This window comes from Dreissena polymorpha, chromosome 8, assembly GCF_020536995.1.
Source record: "Dreissena polymorpha isolate Duluth1 chromosome 8, UMN_Dpol_1.0, whole genome shotgun sequence".
Lineage (NCBI taxonomy): Eukaryota > Metazoa > Mollusca > Bivalvia > Myida > Dreissenidae > Dreissena > Dreissena polymorpha.
The window spans coordinates 73,545,535-73,568,260 of record NC_068362.1 but is presented as its reverse complement, the minus strand read 5'-3'; the positions used below and the strand labels follow the sequence as shown (position 1 = coordinate 73,568,260).

Sequence of the window (22,726 nt, the reverse complement as noted above, 5' to 3'; positions counted from 1 at the left end):
CCTTGACCTTTGACCTAGTGACATGAAAATCAATAGGGCTTATCTGTGAGTCATGATCAATGTATCTATGAAGTTTTAATGATCCTAGGCATATGCGTTCTTGAGTTATCATCCGGAAACCATCTTACTGCTTTGGGTCACCATGACCTTGACCTTTGACCTAGTGACATTAAAATCAATAGGGGTCATCTGCGAGTCATGATTAATGTATCTATGAAGTTTCATGATCTTAGGCATAAGCGTTCTTGAGATATCATTCTGAAACCATTTCACTATTTTGGGTAATCGTGACCTTGACCTTTGACCTAGTGACCTGAAAATCAATAGGGGTCATCAGTCTGCAAATAATGATCAATGTACCTATGAAGTTTCATGTTCCTTGGCATAAGCGCTCTTGAGTTATCATCCGGAAACCATCTGGTGGACGGACGGACCGACATGAGCAAAACAATATACCCCCTCTTATTCGAAAGGGGGGGGGGGGGGGCATAATGAGAAAACTGCCCCACTCCCAGCAGCCATGTTATTTAACTGACCGGAACCATTTTTGAACTCAACTCTTGTATCAAGGAAACAAATGTTCTGAGCAAATTTCATGAAAATTGGGCCAAAAATGTGACTTCTGCTGTGTTCACGTTTTTACTATATACAAATAGAGAAAAATGCCCCGCCCACTGGCGGCCATGTTTTTTCACCGATCCTGACCATTTTCAAACTCGTCCGAGATATCAATAAATCCAAAGTTTTTACCAACTTTTATGATGATTGGGCAAATATTGTGACTTCTAGAGTGTTTACATGGTTTCTCTATAGCCAATTAGGGAAAACTGCCACTACACTACGCGACCTGTGATTTTTGTCGCGATTCTCACATCACCGCAATCGATGCAATGTGACAAATCACGGTGATTCCGAGCGATAAGAAAATTTGGGTGATGTCTCGGCGACTCCACAGTGACCGTCGCGCGATGTATCTCGCTCTTACGCAATCAGCACGAATCACCGCGAACCGCCGTGGTTCACCTTTTTAAGCGATTTACGTTGAGGGTTACACTAACATGTACATGTAACATATATGTATACACTTACATTATACATTGCAATAAAAAAGATTTTGTTGTTGTTGTATACAATGGGCGTATTAGCTAAAATACTCCTGTTCCGACATGAACTTGATGAAGTAATGTCGGAAGCTTTAACGGCTCCTAATTAATATAAAGCGCAGAATGACCATACAATAATTATTGAACATAACATGTAAACATTATTTAACTAATTGCATTAGCAGAATGTTTATTAAAACTTACAAGCAATTATATTCCAGGCCCGAATACACCACCACTGTTCAAATTCCATATTGTTGCCATATACATGTAGCACAGTGTAAATTGAAAGTTGCTTTGTTTTGTCATTGGTCGGTTATAAAGACCTTGTTTCTCTATACATGGTATTTGATTAAGACGAAACTAATAATTTTGTACTTTACGAGAAATATGATATATATAAGTTTTCCATTTAAACTTTGATCTTACTGTGTGTGTTTATTGACGTTATTAATTATGTTAAGACTCATTTTTGCATTTCATTAAGAATAATAACGTGTAGCCCTTTTGTTAACAGTGTTTAGCAAAATATTCGCGTCTTAAGACACGGAAAATTGTTTAAGTAACACTTTCATTTAAAGGTTAAATGTAATCGGTAGATTACGTCTAATTATTTGGACTAAATTATGCTATACTTATTTATTATCTGTTTCAGGCTCCAATGCGGATAACTTGTGTTACTCGCGATACTTTCCGAGCGTTGTACATGTACATACATTCACAATGCTTGATAAGCCGGAAATACATAACTGTTCTATTTTTAAGTATATGTTATTATGACATCATGTTATATAATATTTTGTTATAACATCATTGCCTATATATTAAAGCCATTAAACATTGTGTTTGTTTTGCTAAAAAAAAACGAGTATATCAACATAGCACTTAGCGTTCGCAGAGTTCAATAAATTTGATGATGATGTATAATGTACATGCATTTCTCTGGGTTTTCACGCCCAAAACAAAAAAAAACCCTCAACATTTGATTTTTTATTGTGTACTGTCCAGCAGGTGATAGCGTTTGTTCTAGTGTCTAATTGGCACTCTTTGTACGTGTTCAAACTGTGAAAAGATGTGACAATCACAGAAACAACAGGATGGCACTGCCAATTAAGTGCGAGAATGGATCAAAGGGCATTGACAAAAAATAACAGTTTACTAATGCATTTATTTTTGGCGTTTACTCAGATGGTCTTTCACAACAAAAAAACTATACAAGTCAAGGTATTATGTTTCACTTCTATCAGTAACGATACGGATACGGCGTGTTTGATTTGAAATGACTTTAAAAGAAATATCAAATTGATGGCGACATAATTGTTTTAAAAATACCAAAGAAACATTTAACCAAAATCAACAGAATTCAATGTTCTCTGCGCTACACAGTTTGTATAAAAAAAACAAATACTTGCATGCTTGTATACCTTGACCTTGTACATTGCTGCATAATTTTCGCGCTCTTTTGTCGGGAAATATACATGATGACTACATTGGAAGCATTTGTAAACGTCGTGTTAACATTAAAACATCGTGTGTTTCGGATTATAAATTATTATTCTCATTTGGGAATTTAACGGAACATTTATACTTATGGTATATTTGTTTTGAATTGAATATTAATTTGTTATAACGATTTACGTGTCGAAAAAATGTTGTGATAACATTATGCATTAATAGCACAATTTCCAGGAGGAAAATGTTTTTTACATGAAGGCGTATGACGCAATAAAACATATTTTTGTAAGATCGTATTGCATTCAATCTAAATTTAAATACGCTGGTCCAATAAAAGCTGTGTCCCACTTTATGCACTGTACTCTTTACACTTCTGAAAAATGGCGTAGTCATATGGTTGTGTTAATGAAATTCTAAAACATATTTACCGACATAAATGTTTAAGATTATTTTTTCTTAAGTGATGTTGTAATTATGTTGGATAATTTGATAATTGTGAACATTAGAAAAGCGTTATGTATACAGTTATCGATACAATTCGGTTTATATGCATGAATTGGCTAATCATCGATGTCACCGATATTCACTGCGATCACGGCGAATCGCGGCGAATCACGGCAAAATATTGAGGGGAATCAGCGCGAAGATTATCTTGCTCTCGCGCGACGGCGGAGTGAGGAATCACGTGAAATCGCGGCGATTTTCCACTAAAAAAGCAAACTGTCCGCCTTGACTCCGCGAATTAGGCAACAATCACGGGTTGCGTAGTGTATATACATATGGAGAAAAATGCCCCGCCCACTTGCGGCCATGTTTTTTCACCGATCTCGATCATTTTCGAACTCGTCCGAGACATCAATTGAACAAATGTTTTGACCAACTTTCATGATTATTGGGCAAATATTGTGACTTCTAGAGTGTTTACAAGGTTTCTCTAAAGCCAAATAAGGAAAACTGCCCCGCCCACTGGCGGCCATGTTTTTCAACAGATCGGAACCACTTTTTAACTCAACCAAGATATCATTATGACAAACATTTTGACAAAGTTACATGAAGATTGGACATGAAATGTGACTTTTACAGTGTTTACAAGGTTTTTCTTTTTTTTTGACCTAGTAACCTAGTTTTTGACCCGGCATAACCCAGTTTCGAACTCAGCTGAGATTTCATTGGGACAAAGCTTCTGACCAAGTTTCATTAAGATGAGACAAGAAATGTGGCCACTAGAGTGTTTACGAGCATATGTTAACGGACTAACGGATGGACGGAAATACGACGGACAAAGACCGGTCACAAAAGCTCACCTGAGCAATCAGGTGAGCTAAAAAGCAACTTAGCTTATTAAAAACATTAACCTGGTATCAAATTACATGATAACTGATCTAAATTTAAAATCATATCTACCGTAAACAAAATCAAATCATAATGTTAATAAGAAAATGAGGAAGACAAACAGTCACACAGTAAATCACATCTCACTACATCAAAAACATTGTCACTATTATGTTTGTCTAAATCCACACTCGATCATGAGTAAGTATTACTGAATGGAACAGTTGTGTGTATACATGTATATAACTGAACAACCCAATCAAAACACTGTGTACAAAATCAACACTATAAATATCCTGACTTGAATGATTTTAGTATAAATATCAACTATTCTGAACTGTTAGTAAAATTGGTTTGTACTGTAAGTTAACCCACTAATCAATACCAGTATACTAGCTGGCAGACATCATACTGTCATGTTTACAACCATTAACATCCAATTTTACGAATACCTTATACTCAATACTTATTATTTCATTGATTACTTGTGTAATTAATTAGTTATTTTACAGTACTTTTACATAATTTGTAATTTTGCATGGTCACATATATCTTAACCTGGCCTTTAAAATTAAAAGCAAATAAAGATGAATGGTTTGTATTATTCATCCACATGGAACAAATGAATTTTTATTTTTTTTTCACATAAAAACAATGTTTAATTTGACACCATTCGCATTATGTATGGTACTTTTTCATCCCCATTAGTTTTCCTATAAACAGTGGTGTATATCAAAGCTAACATACAGCCTAATAAGTACACAAAAGTACACTAAACTTTACTAGGTTACATTACACTAAATCATTTTGTATCCCTCCGTGGTCCGGGCCATTCGAAAGTAGTGCCTATTTCTAAAGAGTTCCTTTTCTCTTCGGTATTAAAAGCAATTTAGCGATGGCACCCATGCTTTTTGTGATTATTTCCTGCATCCTGTGTGTGTCTGCAACATTTAGGCACATTTCATTGGGGATTACGTTGAAAGATGACTGTTTGGGGTGCGTTTATTGAAGTACAGGGCTTTTGTAGAAATTTCACTTTCGAAACTCTGTTTTCCGAAGGGGCTTGCCTTTGAGCGAATTTTACTTTCTTAGAAGTTGCAAGATTATATATTTTTGACTGCATTTATTGGAAGAGGACAGATTTATCTTTAAAATGATACCGGTCTTACAAAATTTGATATATAGGAGATACAAGAAAAATGCTTTGAAAGTTGGCAGTTTTATAATGGGACCCTATGGGAAATGGAATTAGTGTAATATAACCTACTATCATAATTCTACACTTGTCAGGCAGTTATGTCCCTTATCAACCAACATGCCACTACTATATCAGTTCAACGTGGACTCTGTACACTTCCACCATATGGCAACAATAGAATTTATTTTACAGTAGTTCCACAATAACATTCCACACTTAAAGCTACTTAACAATTTTGATATCAGCTTTTGTATCAGATTAAGAACTTTTGTAACCAGTTCATTTAATAGTAGAAATGTATCCCAAAGACAGAATTCATTAATATCCATGCTAATTGGGACTGATCACATGAAAAGTTTTGGATGAACAGACAGACACCTTCTGGTCATTACCTTTGGAGAAGCGTTACGCTCCATTGCCCTACACCATTTTTCCAATGACAATATCATACAAATGTAAATTTATTATGTACAGTAAAATGTTTTAAAATACAAGATTTAAGCACTATGTTATATCCTTCAAGCACTTGGTATTCATATTTCATGTAAAATATATTCTTTATGATAAAATAATTTTTTATTCAGTAATTATGTGTCATTAAACACATTTAATGAACACTTTAATTTAACTTCTAAACTTCAATATGAACAACATTTTTAATTCAAAATACTTCAAGATCATGTATCTGCATAACGATGTACATGTACAAGTAGTACCAGCTTTTCACACTCACACATTAACAATGCATTTTCTGAATATACAGTTAATATGAAATTCACCACAGAATCACAACAAAACATCAAGTACTCCACAGAAGTCAACATGTTATCTCTGACACATTAAAAGCCATGTAAACACTGGTTAAGCAATCTTAAAAGCCTGAGAGCATGGACTCTTTATCTCTCAAAATAATGCCAGCCCTGTGTAAATGATTTCAGTATTTCCTCCCTTTTATCAAAGGCCAGTTGGATTGTCAATCTATATCGTAATTTGAACACAGTTTCCTATTCACACTAACGTGAGTCTATCACAATAAAACAACCAGGACAGCCTGTTTTCCAATACTGTCTCCTACACAAGGACACATCACATTCTTATTTCCCTTGGCATTATTACATTTGCAATCCCAGACAAAGCAGATCGCTTACATCGCATTCAGTCAAGTAAGCTGTCACATAATCAAAACTTTTTTCTTCCGCGAGTAGTGGTTGATATATGCTGTCATCTTCTGGTAAAATTTAAACCAATAATTCAGTTTTCCACGAAAAACTTTATCGTTTCACTGCTATGACTTTTTTCCCATAACAAAATCATGCTGTTTTTTCCCACATAATAGAAACAAGAAATATCTTTAAAAAGACAAACGGCGTTGATGTTGTAATGTTTGCGACCATTGAAAAGAGATGGAATGAAGCGACCATGTATTTTAATGAAGGCAGTGAGTGATAATAAGATAATATAGTTTACTATATTAATAAATAAGAAATGAAGAACAAGAAGAGGTGAAATTGTATGTTTTATGTCAATAAGTATTGTAATGACTAGGTTTTCATAATTGAATGAGTAATACATTAGTTTCAATAGGAAAAGAAAACATATTCACCACTGAAAGCTATGAACATAATGTTGGAATTAAATAAGAGATTATGACTTGTGTTATACATGTAATGTGTAAAGATGTTAGTAGAATGTAAACATAAAAGACTCAATATTGCAAGCATCATAGTGATATGAATTTTTTGCAGAAAGACAGAACTTTATATAAAAAATGAACAAAACAAAGTACAAAGAAACATGTTTACACTAATAAACGCAAATATGGATTAGAATAAATCAAAGACAGATTTATTTCCAATACTTATATATTTCCTTAGTATCGTGGGCTACCGCCCCCAAACCCCCACTTTGTCGATAGTGGTAAACAACTGTGTACCGGTAAAGTGCATCTAGCCTGTTTTTGTAGTGTTTAGTGTGACCAGCTACGGCATATAAACAAAACTTAAAGCTTCTTTTAATAGTAGAGACATGTGATTAATGCTATACTGCTTCGTAAACTAAGGAGAAACGTTTCAATGTCATGTTTAGATGATGTTTTGTATCATGACAGTTTTTAATTTATTGTCATTTACATGTTATTTACAATATATTCATATTTCAGTTCAAATGATATGCATCCAATGTTTATGGTGATTTTTGTATTATTAGCCAATGAACAATTCCGATTTATTCATGTGGGACCTATCATGAATGAAGGTCATCTAAGGTCAAAAGTGACGTTAAACAGCTACGCCAAAAAAAGAAGGCTTTTTCCTAACAAATTATAATCGAACATTTTCTCCCAAAACAAAAAACAAACAAGGGCTGTTTGTAAAACATGCATGCCCCCCATATGGTCAGTTGTAGTGGCAGCCATTGTGTGAATACGTTTTTTGTCACTGTGACCTTGACCTTTTACCTAGTGACTTGAAAATCAATAGGGGTCATTTGCAAGTCATGATAATTGTACCTATGAAGTTTCATGATCCTAGGCATAAGCGTTCTTGAGTTATCATCCGAAAACCATTTTACTGTTTTGAGTCACTGTGACCTTGACCTTTGACCTAGTGACCTGAAAATCAAAGGGATCATCTGCCAGTCATGATCAATGTACCTATGAAGTTTCATGATCCTAGGCAGGGTTTTTTTTTGGCCCGATTTTATAGCCGAAATTCGGCTATATTCCCAATCGCAAAAAGTATACTTTTTTCTTAACCAACTATTTAATTTTCTCAGTATAAGAAGGGCACATAATTCTGTCAAAATGCATGCCAGAGTTATCTAACTTTGCCTGCCCAGTCTACTCATGATAGTAAGTAAGTGTACCAAGTTTGAATGCAATAGCTTTGATACTTTATGAGAAAAGTGGACCTAAACACAAAACTTAACCGGACGCCAACGCCAAGGTGATGACAATAGCTCATAACTTTTTTTCAAATGACCTTGACCTTTGACCTAGTGACCTGAAAATCAATAGGGGTCATCTGCCAGTCATGATCAATGTACCTATGAAGTTTCATGATCCTAGGCATAAGTGTTCTTGAGTTACCAACCGGAAACCATCTGGTGGACGGACATATGGACCAACATGTGCAAAACAATATACCCCCTCTTCTTTGAAGGGGGGCATAATAACAAATCATACAATTCCCCCCTCCCAAGAATTTTTTTTTAAGGCAAAACAGTCGCTGAAATAGCATGATGATTGTCACACACATTGATCAGGACTTTCAAACACCAATGTTGTTTTTTTCAAAATTTTAGAATGAGGCTGGGCTCTTTGGATTGAAAAAATTGGCGTCGTTTTGACTAAAATTGTGTGTAAAACCTTTACCACTTAAGATACATATTTATATGCATTTGTAGTCCCTTAGAAAGATCAATTTAATTAAAGACCTTTCTTATTAGATTCAAGTTTTAAAGGCTTCAATTCGAACCCTTAGATACTGAAAAGCAGCAAACAGCATAAAACCTAAACAGACTGCGAGTTCTGGTTTTATGCTGGTTGCAAAAGCCATTTTCACTTAGCTTCTTATGGGGGAAAGGGTTCATAAACAAAAAGCTGATAGTTATCAACAGCAAGAGGGCCGAAGCCCTAAGGTGCTCCCCTGAGACCCCAAGGAACTTATCTGTTCTGAGCAGGTTCTGTCACAAGGTTTCACAATTTTGAACTCAGCAAAAATATAAAGAGTTGATTTTATGTTTTGAGCGAGTTTCGCATAGAGTGGGTAGAAATGAGACCTCTAGAATGTTCAAATGGTTTGAATACAGCAAAATAAGGAAAAACTTGTGGCGGTCAATTTTTCCAATTGAACAATGTGTCAATCATCCGAGAAATCATCAGAATAAATGCTCAAAGCAAGTGTCATAACATGGCACAAACAAATATGACTTCTAGAGTGTAAAATAGCTTTTTCTTTAATTTGACCCAGTGACCAAGCTTTTCACCCCATATAATCTAGTTTCTTACTCATTATAGAGATATTGTTGGAACTAATGCTCTTAACAAAGTTCAAGAAAATAAATGTGGCCTCTACAGGGCTCACAAGCTTCTTATTAAATTTGACCAAGTAACATGTTATTTATCCAGCAAGTTCCACTGTTGAAAAAGCCTTGTTTTTGTTTTTAAATCTTGGGCAAAAATATGGCTCCATTTCCAATGTCAACAAGCAATGTGTTTGTAAAACACTATGTCCCCATATATATGACCTTTAACCTTAAAAGATGACCTTGACCTTTCAGCACTTAAAATGTGAAGCTCCATGAGATACACATGCATGCCAAATATAAAGTTGCTATCTTCAATATTGTTAAAGTTATGGCAAATGTTAAAGTTGGGGCAAACAAACACACAAAGCCACAGCAAAAAAATATGTCCCCCACTTTAGTGGTGGGGGACATAGAAAGTGTATATTTATCCAAATTGAAAGGCTCTAAAAAACAAGAGATGTGTTTGTCAGAAACACAATGCCCCCTATTGCGCCGCTTTGAAGCCATGAATTTGACCTTTGACTTTGAAGGATGACCTTGACATTTCACCACTCAAAATGTGCAGCTCCATGAGATACACATGCATGACAAATATCAAGTTGCTATCTTCAATATTCAAAAAGTTATGACCAAACTTGAACGAAGGTAAAAGTTTAAGGAAAGAACAAGAGCTGTCACCATAGGATGACTTATGCCCCCTATAAACGCTTGATAGAAGTTATGAGCTTTTTTCGAAACCTAAACGCAGATTTCGAAACCTAAACGCGGACCCTAAGTACAAGGTCAAGGTCACAGGGGTCAAAATTGGTGTGCGTATGGAAAGGCCTTGTCCATATACACATGCATACCAAATATGAAGGTTATATCTCAAGGGACATAGAAGTTATGAGCATTTTTCAAAACCTCAACGCAGATTTCGAAACCTAAACGCGGACCCTATCTTCAAGGTCAAGGTCACAGGGGTAAAAATTTGTGTGCATATGGAAATTCCTTGTCCATATACACATGCATACCAAATATGAAGGTTATATCTCAAGGGACATCGAAGTAATGAGCATTTTTGAAACCTAAACGCAGATTTTGAAACCTAAACGCGGACCCTAAGTTCAAGGTCAAGGTCACAGGGGTCAAAATATTTGTGCGTATGGAAAGGCCTTGTCCATATACACATGCATACCAAATATGAAGGTTATTACTCAAGGGACATAGGAGTTATGAGCATTTTTCTAAACCTAAACGCAAAGTGTGACTGAAAGACGGACAGACAGACAGACGGACAGTCCGATCACTATATGCCCCCTTTTCTTCGAAAGGGGGCATAAAAATACAATTATATTTGACCTTTGACCTTAAAAAAGGATGACCTTGACCTTGACTTTTCACCACTCAAAATGTGCAGCTCAGTAAGATACACATGCATGCCAAATATGAAGTTGCTATCTTCAATATTGCAAAAGTTATCAAACTTTAACCAAGGTTAAAGTTTTGGGACACACACATACAATAAATGAATGACAGACAGACAGACAGGCCAAAACAATATACTCCGATCTTTCGATCCAAGGGCATAAAAACGTTCTGAGCTAATTTCATGATGATTGGGCAATAAATGTGGCCTGTGTTCACTAGCCTTTTTTAACATACCTTGAGACCTATTGTTGACCTCAAATAATCCCAGTTTTGACTTTTGTCATTTTTTCATCTGCAAAATTGTCCTTACTAAATGTTATGAAGATTCTAGCAATAAATGTGGTCTCTAGAGTGTTCACAAGCTTATTTCTTTTTTTCCTTGTGGCCTAGTTTAATTAGACCAAGGGCTATACATGTAGATAACTTTTGGGGTATATTGGGTAATCAACCCCTGTTTTTGACAACAATAGGGTTTTTGTAAATTCGATAGTTTTAGCAAAAATTTTCACCCCCTACTTTTAAGCTTAATTGAATTTTTCACCCCCGTTTTTTTTTAGCTCAATTGGGTAATTTAGGGAAATGACATATATATTATACTAAAAATCTACTAAGGTTACTATTTTATTTATACAAATGGAATTCAAAAAGGTACCTTAGTCCAACTTGTTGACGCTCTCAAATATTAAGCTACTTTTTTATTGGTAATATTTGGAGCCGAGCGTACAACCGGAGAAGGACCAAAACAATGGTGGAAAGTTTTCCTTCTTTGTCTTTATTGTTGCGCAAGGATTTTGTGAGCAACATTCAATCCCCGATATCGGACACTTAATATCAACGGATTGCAATAATATTTACATGATACCTGTGAAGATAATTCATTTCTCGATAATGATCCGTAAAAATTATGTAATGACACTTTGAATTTTGCACGCCTAAGCAATTTAAATCCAACCACTATTCAAATTTTCAATATCTCTCGATTTGCTCGCTGTTGTGAGCGCAGAGCGTCATATAGTAAAGCGATGTTATTATAATTTTCTGGATTAATTGAGCATTGGTTTTTTGTCTAAAGTGACAATTAAAAATTTGCAAGTTCTGAAATGAATAACATCTTTTATTTTTATATGGTACATAAAAAATCATTCCAAATTTACTCGCTGATGCATTACTAAGATGACATGAATAGGCAAATTACGCGTACGGGTTACACCGTAATGCTTTCTTCTGATTGGTTGACATTTAAACCTGTTTCAAAACAAGGTGTGAGGTTAGTAATTGTGTTGCGATTTAAGCAGACATTTCACTCAAGAATTATTGCCTTTCTAACTTCAATCAGGGTTCATAAAGATTTTCTCCAATGAAATTCAAGCACTTTTTAAGCACTTTTCAAGGGAAAAAATCCAAATTCAAGCACTTTTTTAGTACGACCTACTGAAAACTGTATATTATTCTGTGGCCAATACTGACAATATTTTCGCTAAATTGGTCTCTTCTTGCCTAACATTCTATGTGAATTTCAACAGTCTGCACTACCCTGCTACAGTAACAACTGTTTAAACAAAAGTAAGATATTTCATTATGATATAGTAATTGACCAAGGCATTAAACATACAAAAAAAAACTGTTATTTGTATTGAATATCATTATGTAATCTAAATGTTCATAACAGATATTCCAATGCTATAATATAGCTGCTACAAAATGTTAGACAATTAACATCTGATACAAATTAATTCTGAAGTAAAAATAGAAAACTACAAATGTACAGAATCTCGCAACGGCAATATTAAATGCCATGTATTAATTGAGGCTAGTAAAAATTATACTTATTAAGTAATTTTCTACAGCAGGTACACATGTACATGTAAAATCTGTTGTAGATGCAATAGTGTACTGTTTATGTTTAGACTTGAGAGTCTGCACTCATTTAACCAGATTGCAGTTTCTTCACAGTATCATCTTATTTATTTGACAATCAGTCAAGTGCAACTTTTTTATCTTTTGTATTTTGCAGTACGCCTGAATGAATTGGGTTAACCGAATGAATTTGCTTCACAGACAAACTGCATTTTAGGTGGCTTTTCAACGCCGATTCCCCCAAACTGTCGATCTCTATACCTGTTCTGCGTTCTTTACAAGATGCTTTGACTTTAGAATCGGCATTGTCAACAACCCAAGGGTACTTTAAAAGCCACCCTTTCTGAAAAATGTACTTATTCACTGGCATATTTCAACTTGTCAGCACCGTTATGGCATAATGCGTACAACAAAAATCGAAGTAGACCAATTGGCGGAAGATTAGTAGTAGTTGCCTCCCTTACGTTCTAAAACCTTCACCAACCTGTACCGATCCAGTACCTGCCCGTATGAACAGATCAGAACCGTCATAAATCGTGAAAAAACTACGACTTCCGACTCACGGAAATTAGATATTTTTATCCGTTTTTCAAGCACTTTTCCAGCCAAATTCAAGCACTTTTTAAGCACATTTCAAGGCTATGGTTGAAAATAAGCACTTTTAAGCACTCCAGATTGTTTTTAAGCACTTTTCAAGATAAACCTTGATTTTCAAGCACTTTTCAAGGTCTGTGCAAACCCTGTCAATTCAACGAAATTTGAGGCAAAGACGGACTTCTGAACTAAGACCAAATGAGTTGGTAATGTTATTTTGCAATTTTACCCAAATTGATGAAAATTTAAACTTGCGGTTTCCACTACATAATAGGTCCGTCGCCGATAAGACGTTCCAAAGAATTTAGCCCATGTAAAAAGTATCTCTAAATTCTTTGCGCGTCTTATAAATAAGACTAAAAGGAACCTTTACATAACAACAAACAATTACTGAATTTCTGATCAAAGTTCATTCATTTTTGCGTTAAATAAGACAGAGTTTGTAGAACAATTGATGAAGTTATGGCTGTTCAAAGCGATGCACCCGTTTTCGGGTCATTTTGAGTTGAAAACCTTGAAAATTTAAGTAGAAAATGGACGGATCAACAAATAATTACAATCATACCCCAAAGATTTATAACCGCTGGAAAGACTGCCTTCTTTTTTTCATAGGACGAAAAATAACCAGCCTAAAAAATACGCCCGGTGTATTCGTGACGCAAGGTTTTTTACGGGAATTGCGTTACTTAATTTTTATTTGCGTTTTTGTACGCTTTATTTTGAATTCAGTTACGTTCTTGGTTATTTTAATTGCGTAATAACGCAAATACGCTTGTTATCTATAGCCCTGAGACCATATATGACCAACAAGAACTAGTCTGAGATATCAAATGTTCTGACTCAGTTAATGATGATTTGGCAGTAAATGTGGCAATGAGTGTTGGCAAGCCCTAACAAGGTGCTGCTTTAAGCAATGCGTACTTAAATATCATGCTTCTCAAATATTTGATAGTGATTCCTGTGAGGTTATTGTACTTTATCCTTTTTATAAATTATATAAGCCAGTGTTGGATTGCAGACTGCTAATTTTTGTTCAGATTGTTATTAATTAGGAGGTGTGGTATCTTTTTCTTTTAAAAAGGCCAATGCAGGATGTCAAAACGGCCATGTGGTGTAGGACCACACACAAATACTGGGTTAAACACTTGTTTATACCACTATCAGTGTTTTCTTATCAGAAAAGCATACACAAATCATTTCCTCAAAAAAGATTGCATGGAAACTTTGGCTGAGAAACATTCCAATGGTTGAACAGGGCAGGGACCTTTATACAAACAAAAGGATTCGCTACTCAATGAACCGAAGAACAAGCTAACACGTTGTTATGCAAATCGGAAACGAGACTTGCGACCCAACGAGACTTTGCGCGACGATGCAAATTTTTACAGCAGCCATTTTGACAGAGAGACCGTGACAAAGCGATCTAGTCAGATTAAGATTACAAATTAACCAAATGTTGCCAATAAAGAAGTATTCATTGCAAAGGTTTGTTGAATTTGAGACATCTTATTGTTTTATTTGTTTTTGACTATGCTTTATATTTACTAATAAAAACAACGGTGGGTAGTTTCACCAAATCATGCGTATCATTGTTTACACTTCCATAATCCGATAAACAAATGTTGTGGCTTTTTTCAAAAGGCTTGGTCAAATAAAACTCTATACTATTCATGTTGCATGGTATTCTTACAAACGTTACATTTCAATGGATTGTGTACAGTGAAAACTTAATTTACATTATTTGCAAATTTATTATTTTATAATAGCTCAAAGATTATAGAATTTTAGTCATTTTTTTATTTTGTAATCACTATCAGTGTTATCAACATATGTCGCAGCTTTTTTCGCAAGGCTCAGTCTATACTATCTCTATATTAATCTTGTAGGTATCTTTACAAACGTTACATTTCAATGCATTGTGTGTTGCAATTTTTATTTGTATTTTTTGCAAATTCATGATTTTGAATGAGCACAAAGACAATACAATTTTAGTGATTTTTTTAAGTTTTTACCACTATCAGTTTGATCAACATATGTCGTAGCTCTTTTCGAAAGGCTCAGTCAATACTAGCCCTATAGTTATCATGTTTGTATCTTTACAAACGTTACATTTCAATGCATTGTGTGGTGCAGATTTAATTTGCATTATTTGCAAAATCATAATTTTGTATTAGCTCAAAGATTATACAAATTTAGTCATTTTTTTATTTTGTAATCACTATCAATTTAATCAAATATGTCGCAGCATTTTTCGAAAGGCTCAGTCAATACTAGCCCTATAATAATCATGATGGTATCTTTACAAACGTTGCATTTCAGTGTTTTTTTTCACTTATAGGGGAATGGTGGCGGGGCCCGTCAAAAGGGGAAAAAATGCGTCGTTTTTTAGGAAAAGGGGAAAATAAAAAATTTACTTGTTTATATGTAATGATATTTATTATATTAATACATATGTTTGTATGAATATAATATTCACAGCTGAATGTCTTTGTCCTTTTTCTTAAAATAAAAATATATATCAATGATTTTTTCAACATTTAAGTTTCAGACAGTTCAGCCTTCATGCAAAGTCTCAGTTTTCTAAGCCATTTTGAGTCTAATTGGGATCTTTTAAATCGATAAAATGGCAAATTTGAGCATTTTTTTTCAATAAAATGGACCAAATTGGAATGCTTATATTAACAAATATTGACACAATATAGATACATCAGGCCTTTTCTTTGCCATTTTGGGAGAAAAATGCAATTAATGTGAAAAGTCCACTGATTGGGAAAAACTATTTAATACAACTCTTTATAATAATTCAAAATAATATAAATTATAGCTATATACTTTGTTAATTGTTCATGAAATAAATTTAAGATATATTTATCATGATTATGAGACAAATCTTTCTAAAAAAAACTTTCTAACTTCTGGAGGGGAGTTTTTTTTACAAAATGGGGAAAAAATATAAACTCTTTTTTGAGGGGAATGGGGCCGAATATCGGCCCCGAAATTGCCATAAAAAAACACTGCTTTCTATTGTGTCGTGCAAATTTCATTTGTATTATTTGCAAAACCATAATTTTGTATAACTTCAAAAACAATACAATTTTAGTCATTTTTAGCTCATCTATTTTTTGAAAAAAAATTATGAGCTATTGTCATCACCTTGGCGTCGGCGTTGGCGTCCGGTTAAGTTTTGCGTTTAGGTCCACTTTTCTCAGAAAGTATCAATGCTATTGCATTCAAACTTGGTACACTTACTTACTATCATGAGGGGACTGGGCAGGCAAAGTTAGATAACTCTGGCGTGCATTTTGACAGAATTATGTGCCCTTTTTATACTTAGAAAATTGAAAATTTTGGTTAAGTTTTGTGTTTAGGTCCATTTTATTCCTTAAGTATCAAAGCTATTGCTTTCATACTTGCAACACTTACTAACTATCATAAGGGGACTGTGCAGGCAAAGTTATGTAACTCTGACTGGCATTTTGACAGAATTATGTGCCCTTTTTATACTTAGAAAATTGAAAATTTGGTTAAGTTTTGTGTTTAGGTCCACTTTATTCCTACAGTATCAAAGCTATTGCTTTCATACTTGCAACACTTATTAACTATCATAAGGGGACTGTGCAGGCAAAGTTATGTAACTCTGACTGGCATTTGGACGGAATAATGGGCCCTTTATACTTAGAAAATTGAAAATTTGGTTAAGTTTTGTGTTTTGGTCCACTTTACCCCTAAATTATCATAGATATTGCTTTCATACTAGGAACAATCCCAAACTATCATAAGGGGACAGTAAAAGGACAAGTTGCATAACTCTGGTTGTCATTTTTACGGAATTATGGCACTTTTTTGACTTAGTAACTTTGAATATAAGGTTAAATTTTGTGTTTTGATCCACTTTACTTCTAAAGTATCAAGGCTAATGCTTTCAAACTTAAAATACTTTCATGCTGTCATGAGGTTTCTGTGCCTTGCAAGTTGAATTTTACCTTGACCTTTGAATGACCTTGACTCTCAAGGTCGAATTAAATTTTGCTAAAATTGCCATAACTTCTTTATTTATGATTAGATTTGATTGATACTTTGACAAAACTACTCTTACCTGACATACCACAATAGACTCCACCCAAACCATCCCCCGTGCCCCCCCCCCCCAATTTTTTATTATTTTTTATTTTTTAATATCATCTCACAAATAACCACCACACCCTCACACTATACCCCCCCCCCCACCCCCCCACCCAATAAATAAAAACAAAAATATTTATTTTTTTCATTTTATTTTTGAAATACTGTCCAACCATCGCACCCAAGAATCCCCCCCACCCCCCCGCCTAATTTTTTTTTTTTTTAAGATCATCTCACAAATGACCACCACACCCTCACACACTATACACCCCTCTTCACTCCACCCCTCCCTCCTTTGTGATTGAAATTGAGAGTCCCTTCACCTTTAAAAAGAAAATAGATGAGCCGTCTGCACCCGCAAGGCGGCGCTCTTGTTTTATTTTATAACCACTATTAATTTGATCCACAAATGTCGCAGCATTTTTGGAAAGGCTCAGTCAATACTAGCCCTTTATTAATCATGTTGGTTTAAATTCATATGGTTTTATATTTTCAGTGCGTTTAAAAGAAGCAAAAGAGGGTCTCTTGCTCTTTTGAGAAGGAAAGTTTGACCCCGCAAAGGAAAATGTCATGACGCCAGCGAAACTTTGGCGTACAAACCCAGGTCATTTCAACATTAAGAACTTTTAATGGTTGAAAAACATTGTGGACTTGAAATAGTGCTGACAAACATGGGTGTTCACAGCTATGCCAAGGATACTGATACTGTCTGATTCAACACGGAAATTGGATTCCTTTCTTTTCCTGAGACGTACCTTGACCATCCCAGCACTAAGATGATGTTACTATATTCATGTCTACTAGATAAAGCAGTGGCGACAACAAACTTCACAAACCTTCAGACTTGCCAAAGACAAAAGAAAATTCAGTATGAATTAGTTTTAAATAATCAATTGATAATCATTTTTTCATAAATGAACACATTCCAGCAGTGAATATCTCTGCTTAACTCAAAAGTGACTGTTAGATCTTTGATCATGTTAATTAAAAATGTGTTCCCAAAACTCATTATAAATATAAAATTTTCAAACTTGTTTAAACAAGATAATTTGGTATTTAATTTTAGTAAGCTTTTTGTATTGCTGTAGGCTTCGAATAAATCTTCTGCATCACCATGTCAGGAGGAATCTCAATCTTTTGTTGTTGAAATAATAAATAGAAAATTGTTAGTATTATTATCAAATTTATGTTGTTCTATTTCACATTGCAAATGTTTACTTGTGCAAAATCTTTTACAAACATGTGATTTTTTTTCATGCTATTGAGTTTTTCAAATATTTTCTTTAACTGAAATTCACAGAATACTCATTACACTTAGTAACATGAATGTATTGTTACACATACTCTTAAAATTAAATAATACCAAGATTACCTATCATGCATGAACTAATGTGTATGTTTCAGTGATTTACTGATTTATACTGAGAAATAAAACATGAGCGACTTTTATGAATCGCCTCGCCTTCAAATTCTGCTGATTTTTTTTCAATACTTGAACACGAAATCACGAAAAGACTTTCAGTACTACTATGGATATCATGTTCAAAAGGAGTCCAACAGAATAATATAATGGCATGCAAACCTTCAGAAAAAGTATACATTCTAAATTGTAAGCAATTGACAGGCGTTGATAATGTTGATATTTTTCACACAGCAGAGTAACATTTTTAACTAATTAAAAGACCGGTCTATGCTACATGCACAGGGTTGTCATTATGATTGTAAACAAAGGATTATTTTGGAAAAGTAACTGATTCGGCCAGGGGCAAGGGGGCCGCCTAGGCCCCCTTGTAGGTCCAGGGCGAGGCCCTGGTAGGGGGGTCAGGGTCATACATGCCATACGTCCCGATCTCGGCGGGACAGTCCCGCTTTTGGGCCCTTTGTCCTGCCGTCTCGATATGAGACGATTTGTCCCGACCATCGTAAAAAACGATGTAAGGTCTATAGGTTTCCAATAAAATTCGCTATTCAAGCTCTGTTTCGCTAACACTTACCCCCGCTAATCCCTTTATTGCCCCCAATTAACAATCCGATTCTACTTATCGTGTGTACCAGTGTTGTTTATGACACCTTATCAGCGATTTATCGCCTAATTATTGATTTCATCAGGCATTCACACCATGGTGGTCTTCAATATAGTGGTCTCTTATTGCTATCGATAGTTGTATTATAAAATACAAATAAATAAATAAAATACAAATATGAAATAAATGTTGAAAATGTGTTTATTTTTTATTTGTTTGAAACGGTTTACAAAACAATTGTTTTGAAAAATTAACTCTACGTCATCAATGAGTCTTTTACATTCAATGTTTAGTTCATAAATAGCAGACGGTATAATCCGAATGTGCAATATACCAAAATCGCAACAAACAGTCCAATAAGTGATACCCATCCTGTCTAGTGTAATTGGGTGTAATTGTAATAAAAACAACGAGGTGCTATGCATGACAGTTTGACCCTACTCCAATTAAGCTAAAAACCACGAGGTGCTATGCATGACAGTTTGACCCTACTCCAATTAAGCCGCGACAATTGACAAGTAACAAACTGCGCATGGATACATGCTTAAATAAACATCGCAACAAACAGTAAAAGTGGCACCCATCTTGTCTTGTGTTATTGTAATAAAAACAACGTGTTGTTATTCATGACAGTTTGACACTACCCCAATACAGCGCCTGACAATTCACAATTCAGTTTAATCTGTGTATATAAGAAGAAAACAAAATATGATTATTAACATTAGAGAAAAATAATTCGAGTAAAGCATCCATAGACTTCTTTTGTCCTTTTGTTTTTGTTGGTGTAAAAACGGTTGAGGCGTTGTTGAGAGTTAAAATGAACACAAAGACGGTTTGCTTCCACCAAAAACCTACCTCTGAAATGTGTGCGGCCGCGCATTCCGTGTGTAACTGATGTTACAGTTTGGTAGATAGTTTACTGTAACCCGTACTTTCAGTGTACTGGATAGCCTCCCCTGCGTTAATGTTTGCCATTGAAATTAATATAATGAGTATTGTTGTCGTAATGTTCTAGATTTTGTACTCTAAAAAGATGAATAATATCCTCGTTGTTTGCTTTTGTCTTATTTTATAAAACTGTTATTGTTATGTTTTAGATTCCATGCTTCATATCAGATGTTTTAAGTCTTGAATAAAAGTATCAAGAGTATTAGTACTATACTGACTACAGTAAAGGTGGAATGATAAATCGTTTTAGGTGTCCCGCTTTTGGGTAAAATGTCCCGACAATTTTTATGGAATGTCCCGCTTTGGACCTAAAAAATTATGGCATGTATGGTCAGTGTGGCAAAGCCCCCCGACCGAAAACGAATTCTAGACATTTTAGGGACAAAATACTGCTATTCTCAGAGCATAAAAAGTTGAAATGAGGTCTAAAAAGAATAGAAAATTTTAAGATTTTCATATGTTTAGTATACTGTACATATTATATTGATAGATTTTTGCATGTTCCAATTCTATCCATTACTCGATAATCCAGTATAAAAACGATTTCTGTTTCGGGATATCGCTAGGTTGCGCATCCCTTTGTTGTATAGGTCCCTGAACAGGGACCTTTACAAACAGGTCCCTGGGTTGAATAATTAATGAAGTGGGCAAAAATCATACATGCCAGACGTCCCGATCTTGGCAAACAATCCTGCTTAAGCCTTTTGGGATGTTTGTCCTGGTGTCCAGATGTAACACTATTTGTCCCGACATTCGAACAAAACGATATACGCTCTTTAAATTCAAAATAAAATTCCCTATTCAAGCTCCGTCTTGCTTTAATTACCATTACTAATCCCTTAATTGCCCCCTATTAACAAACCATATCAACAAGTCGAGTGATCCAGTATTGTTGTTGACACATTATCAGCGATATATCGGCAAATTATTGATTTTATCGGGCATTCACACCAGGGTATTTTTTATGATAAGGGTCGTTAATTGCTAGGGATAGATGCATCGTAGTGCATTAAGCAGATTGCTTTTGTATTTCATGGCCCTAATCAAGTCCAAAGATACTATTATAACGCGGTATTGAGTGTTTTATATGTCAAACAAATCGAGCGCTGACCGATACAAGAGGCATAAATTAATTTTCGTTTTTTGGCTGATTTTCAGAAAATTATTTGTACATATTGCATCAATCTAAATTTAGAGTTAATGGATGATCGGTTGAATAAAAACAGTGCTCGATGTGCACACATCCCGTTGAACATTGCCTTAGTCACAAATGGGTTCATCTGCATTGTGCACATGTTTGTTAACTTCCGGAAAATGAAGAACGTCTGTGTTCATGCAATTCTAAACACATTTATCATCAATATTTGCCAGAAATTATGAGGTTTTGTAAGTATTTAGCTGATTACTGACTTCAGTAAAGGTGGCATGGTTGATTGTTTTAGGTGTCCTGCTTTTTGGTAAAATGTCCCGACATTTTTAATGAACTGTCCCAATTTGGACCCGAAAATTTCTGGCATGTAAGGCAAAAATAGACCTCTTCCAAATTGCTAGTTAATTCTAAAAACTTACTGTAATGATTGATGAGAATTTAATGTTTTTTTTTAATCTTCACAAGATGCTATATATTTATTTACATTTAATCACCACTTACATTATCAATGTTCTTCACAAAATAACTGCCACTAGATCCTTGGTAAATGCGTTCTGGATATCTACCACAGTCTATTGCTTCCTCTGACATACGGACCACTTCTTGATACAGAGGATCATCTGGATAGTTATTTTCGAAGCCACCATATTCAAACTCAAGTCCTCTAGGAGCTAACAACGGGGAGCTTTCCTGGCTACCCCCACCGGCACGGGAATCTCGGGTTGGGGAACGGGCCGATCTGTCAGGGCGCGGGGCAAATGTGACAGAGACATTTGTTACATCAGGTGGCGGTCCTTGATCCATTTTTTTATCTTGTGGTTAAAAAAAGCCACCAGTAGCTATTTAATATTTACGCAGATCTCGTGATTTTGCCCTCATTTATTTATACACGAATATACATGACTTTTGACCCGGAAATGACTCATTTACGTTACGATCCGCATATGCGAAACGATTTCTTATTTGAAATTGTGTATTAAATTGTAGTAGATTAATGCAAATTCGTAGTTTGTTAATACATGTGTTACGGTTCAGATAAGTTTTTGAATTTTTATTAACAGGTAGATACAAAATTTGTTTTGAGTCAAACCGGTCGTTCCCAAACTTGATTGGTCAGTTATAACTTTCAGTCTAGCTTGACATTATGAGTTGCCTCCCTTACAGAATGTTTTGGAATGAGATTGGTATGATACATTTCGGTATGTGTCTGTGTGGTTGTGTTTGATGCGTGTCTATCTTTAGCAGAACGGAGGAAACTACCTTTCCGTGTATGTACGGCATTTGCCAAGTCGTGTATCGAGCTCAGAGCTCGATTGGTCATTGTCGGCTCGGGTTTTACTTACATGTACCCCGGGTACTCTTAAGTATACTAACATGTACCCCGGATACGGTAAATATACTAAAACGTACCGGGGAATTTTAACGCTAAATCGGTCGTCGTCGGATTTTTTTTATTAATTATGTTCGCATTTATGTCAATTTTCTGTTAAATGTCCTCTTGATTATC

At 35.0% G+C, this 22,726-nt stretch overlaps 1 protein-coding gene across 4 annotated transcripts in view; it reads right to left on the bottom strand.

The window, feature by feature from the left end:
• The window catches only part of LOC127841989 (phosphatidylinositol 4-kinase type 2-beta-like), a 55,257-nt gene extending 33,106 nt beyond the window's left edge, over positions 1-22,151 (bottom strand). The window contains exon 1 of one of the 4 annotated variants that reach the window (XM_052371264.1): positions 21,721-22,151. In XM_052371264.1, the coding sequence (XP_052227224.1) occupies positions 21,721-22,023 (303 nt within the window). In that variant the 5' untranslated portion in view covers positions 22,024-22,151. Of the gene's footprint in view, positions 1-3,962; positions 4,071-5,480; positions 5,675-5,821; positions 5,955-21,720 lie in introns of those variants that run through there. The other 3 variants (XM_052371269.1, XM_052371265.1, XM_052371268.1) reach the window with 3 other exon arrangements.
• Positions 22,152-22,726: the final 575 nt, after the last annotated feature.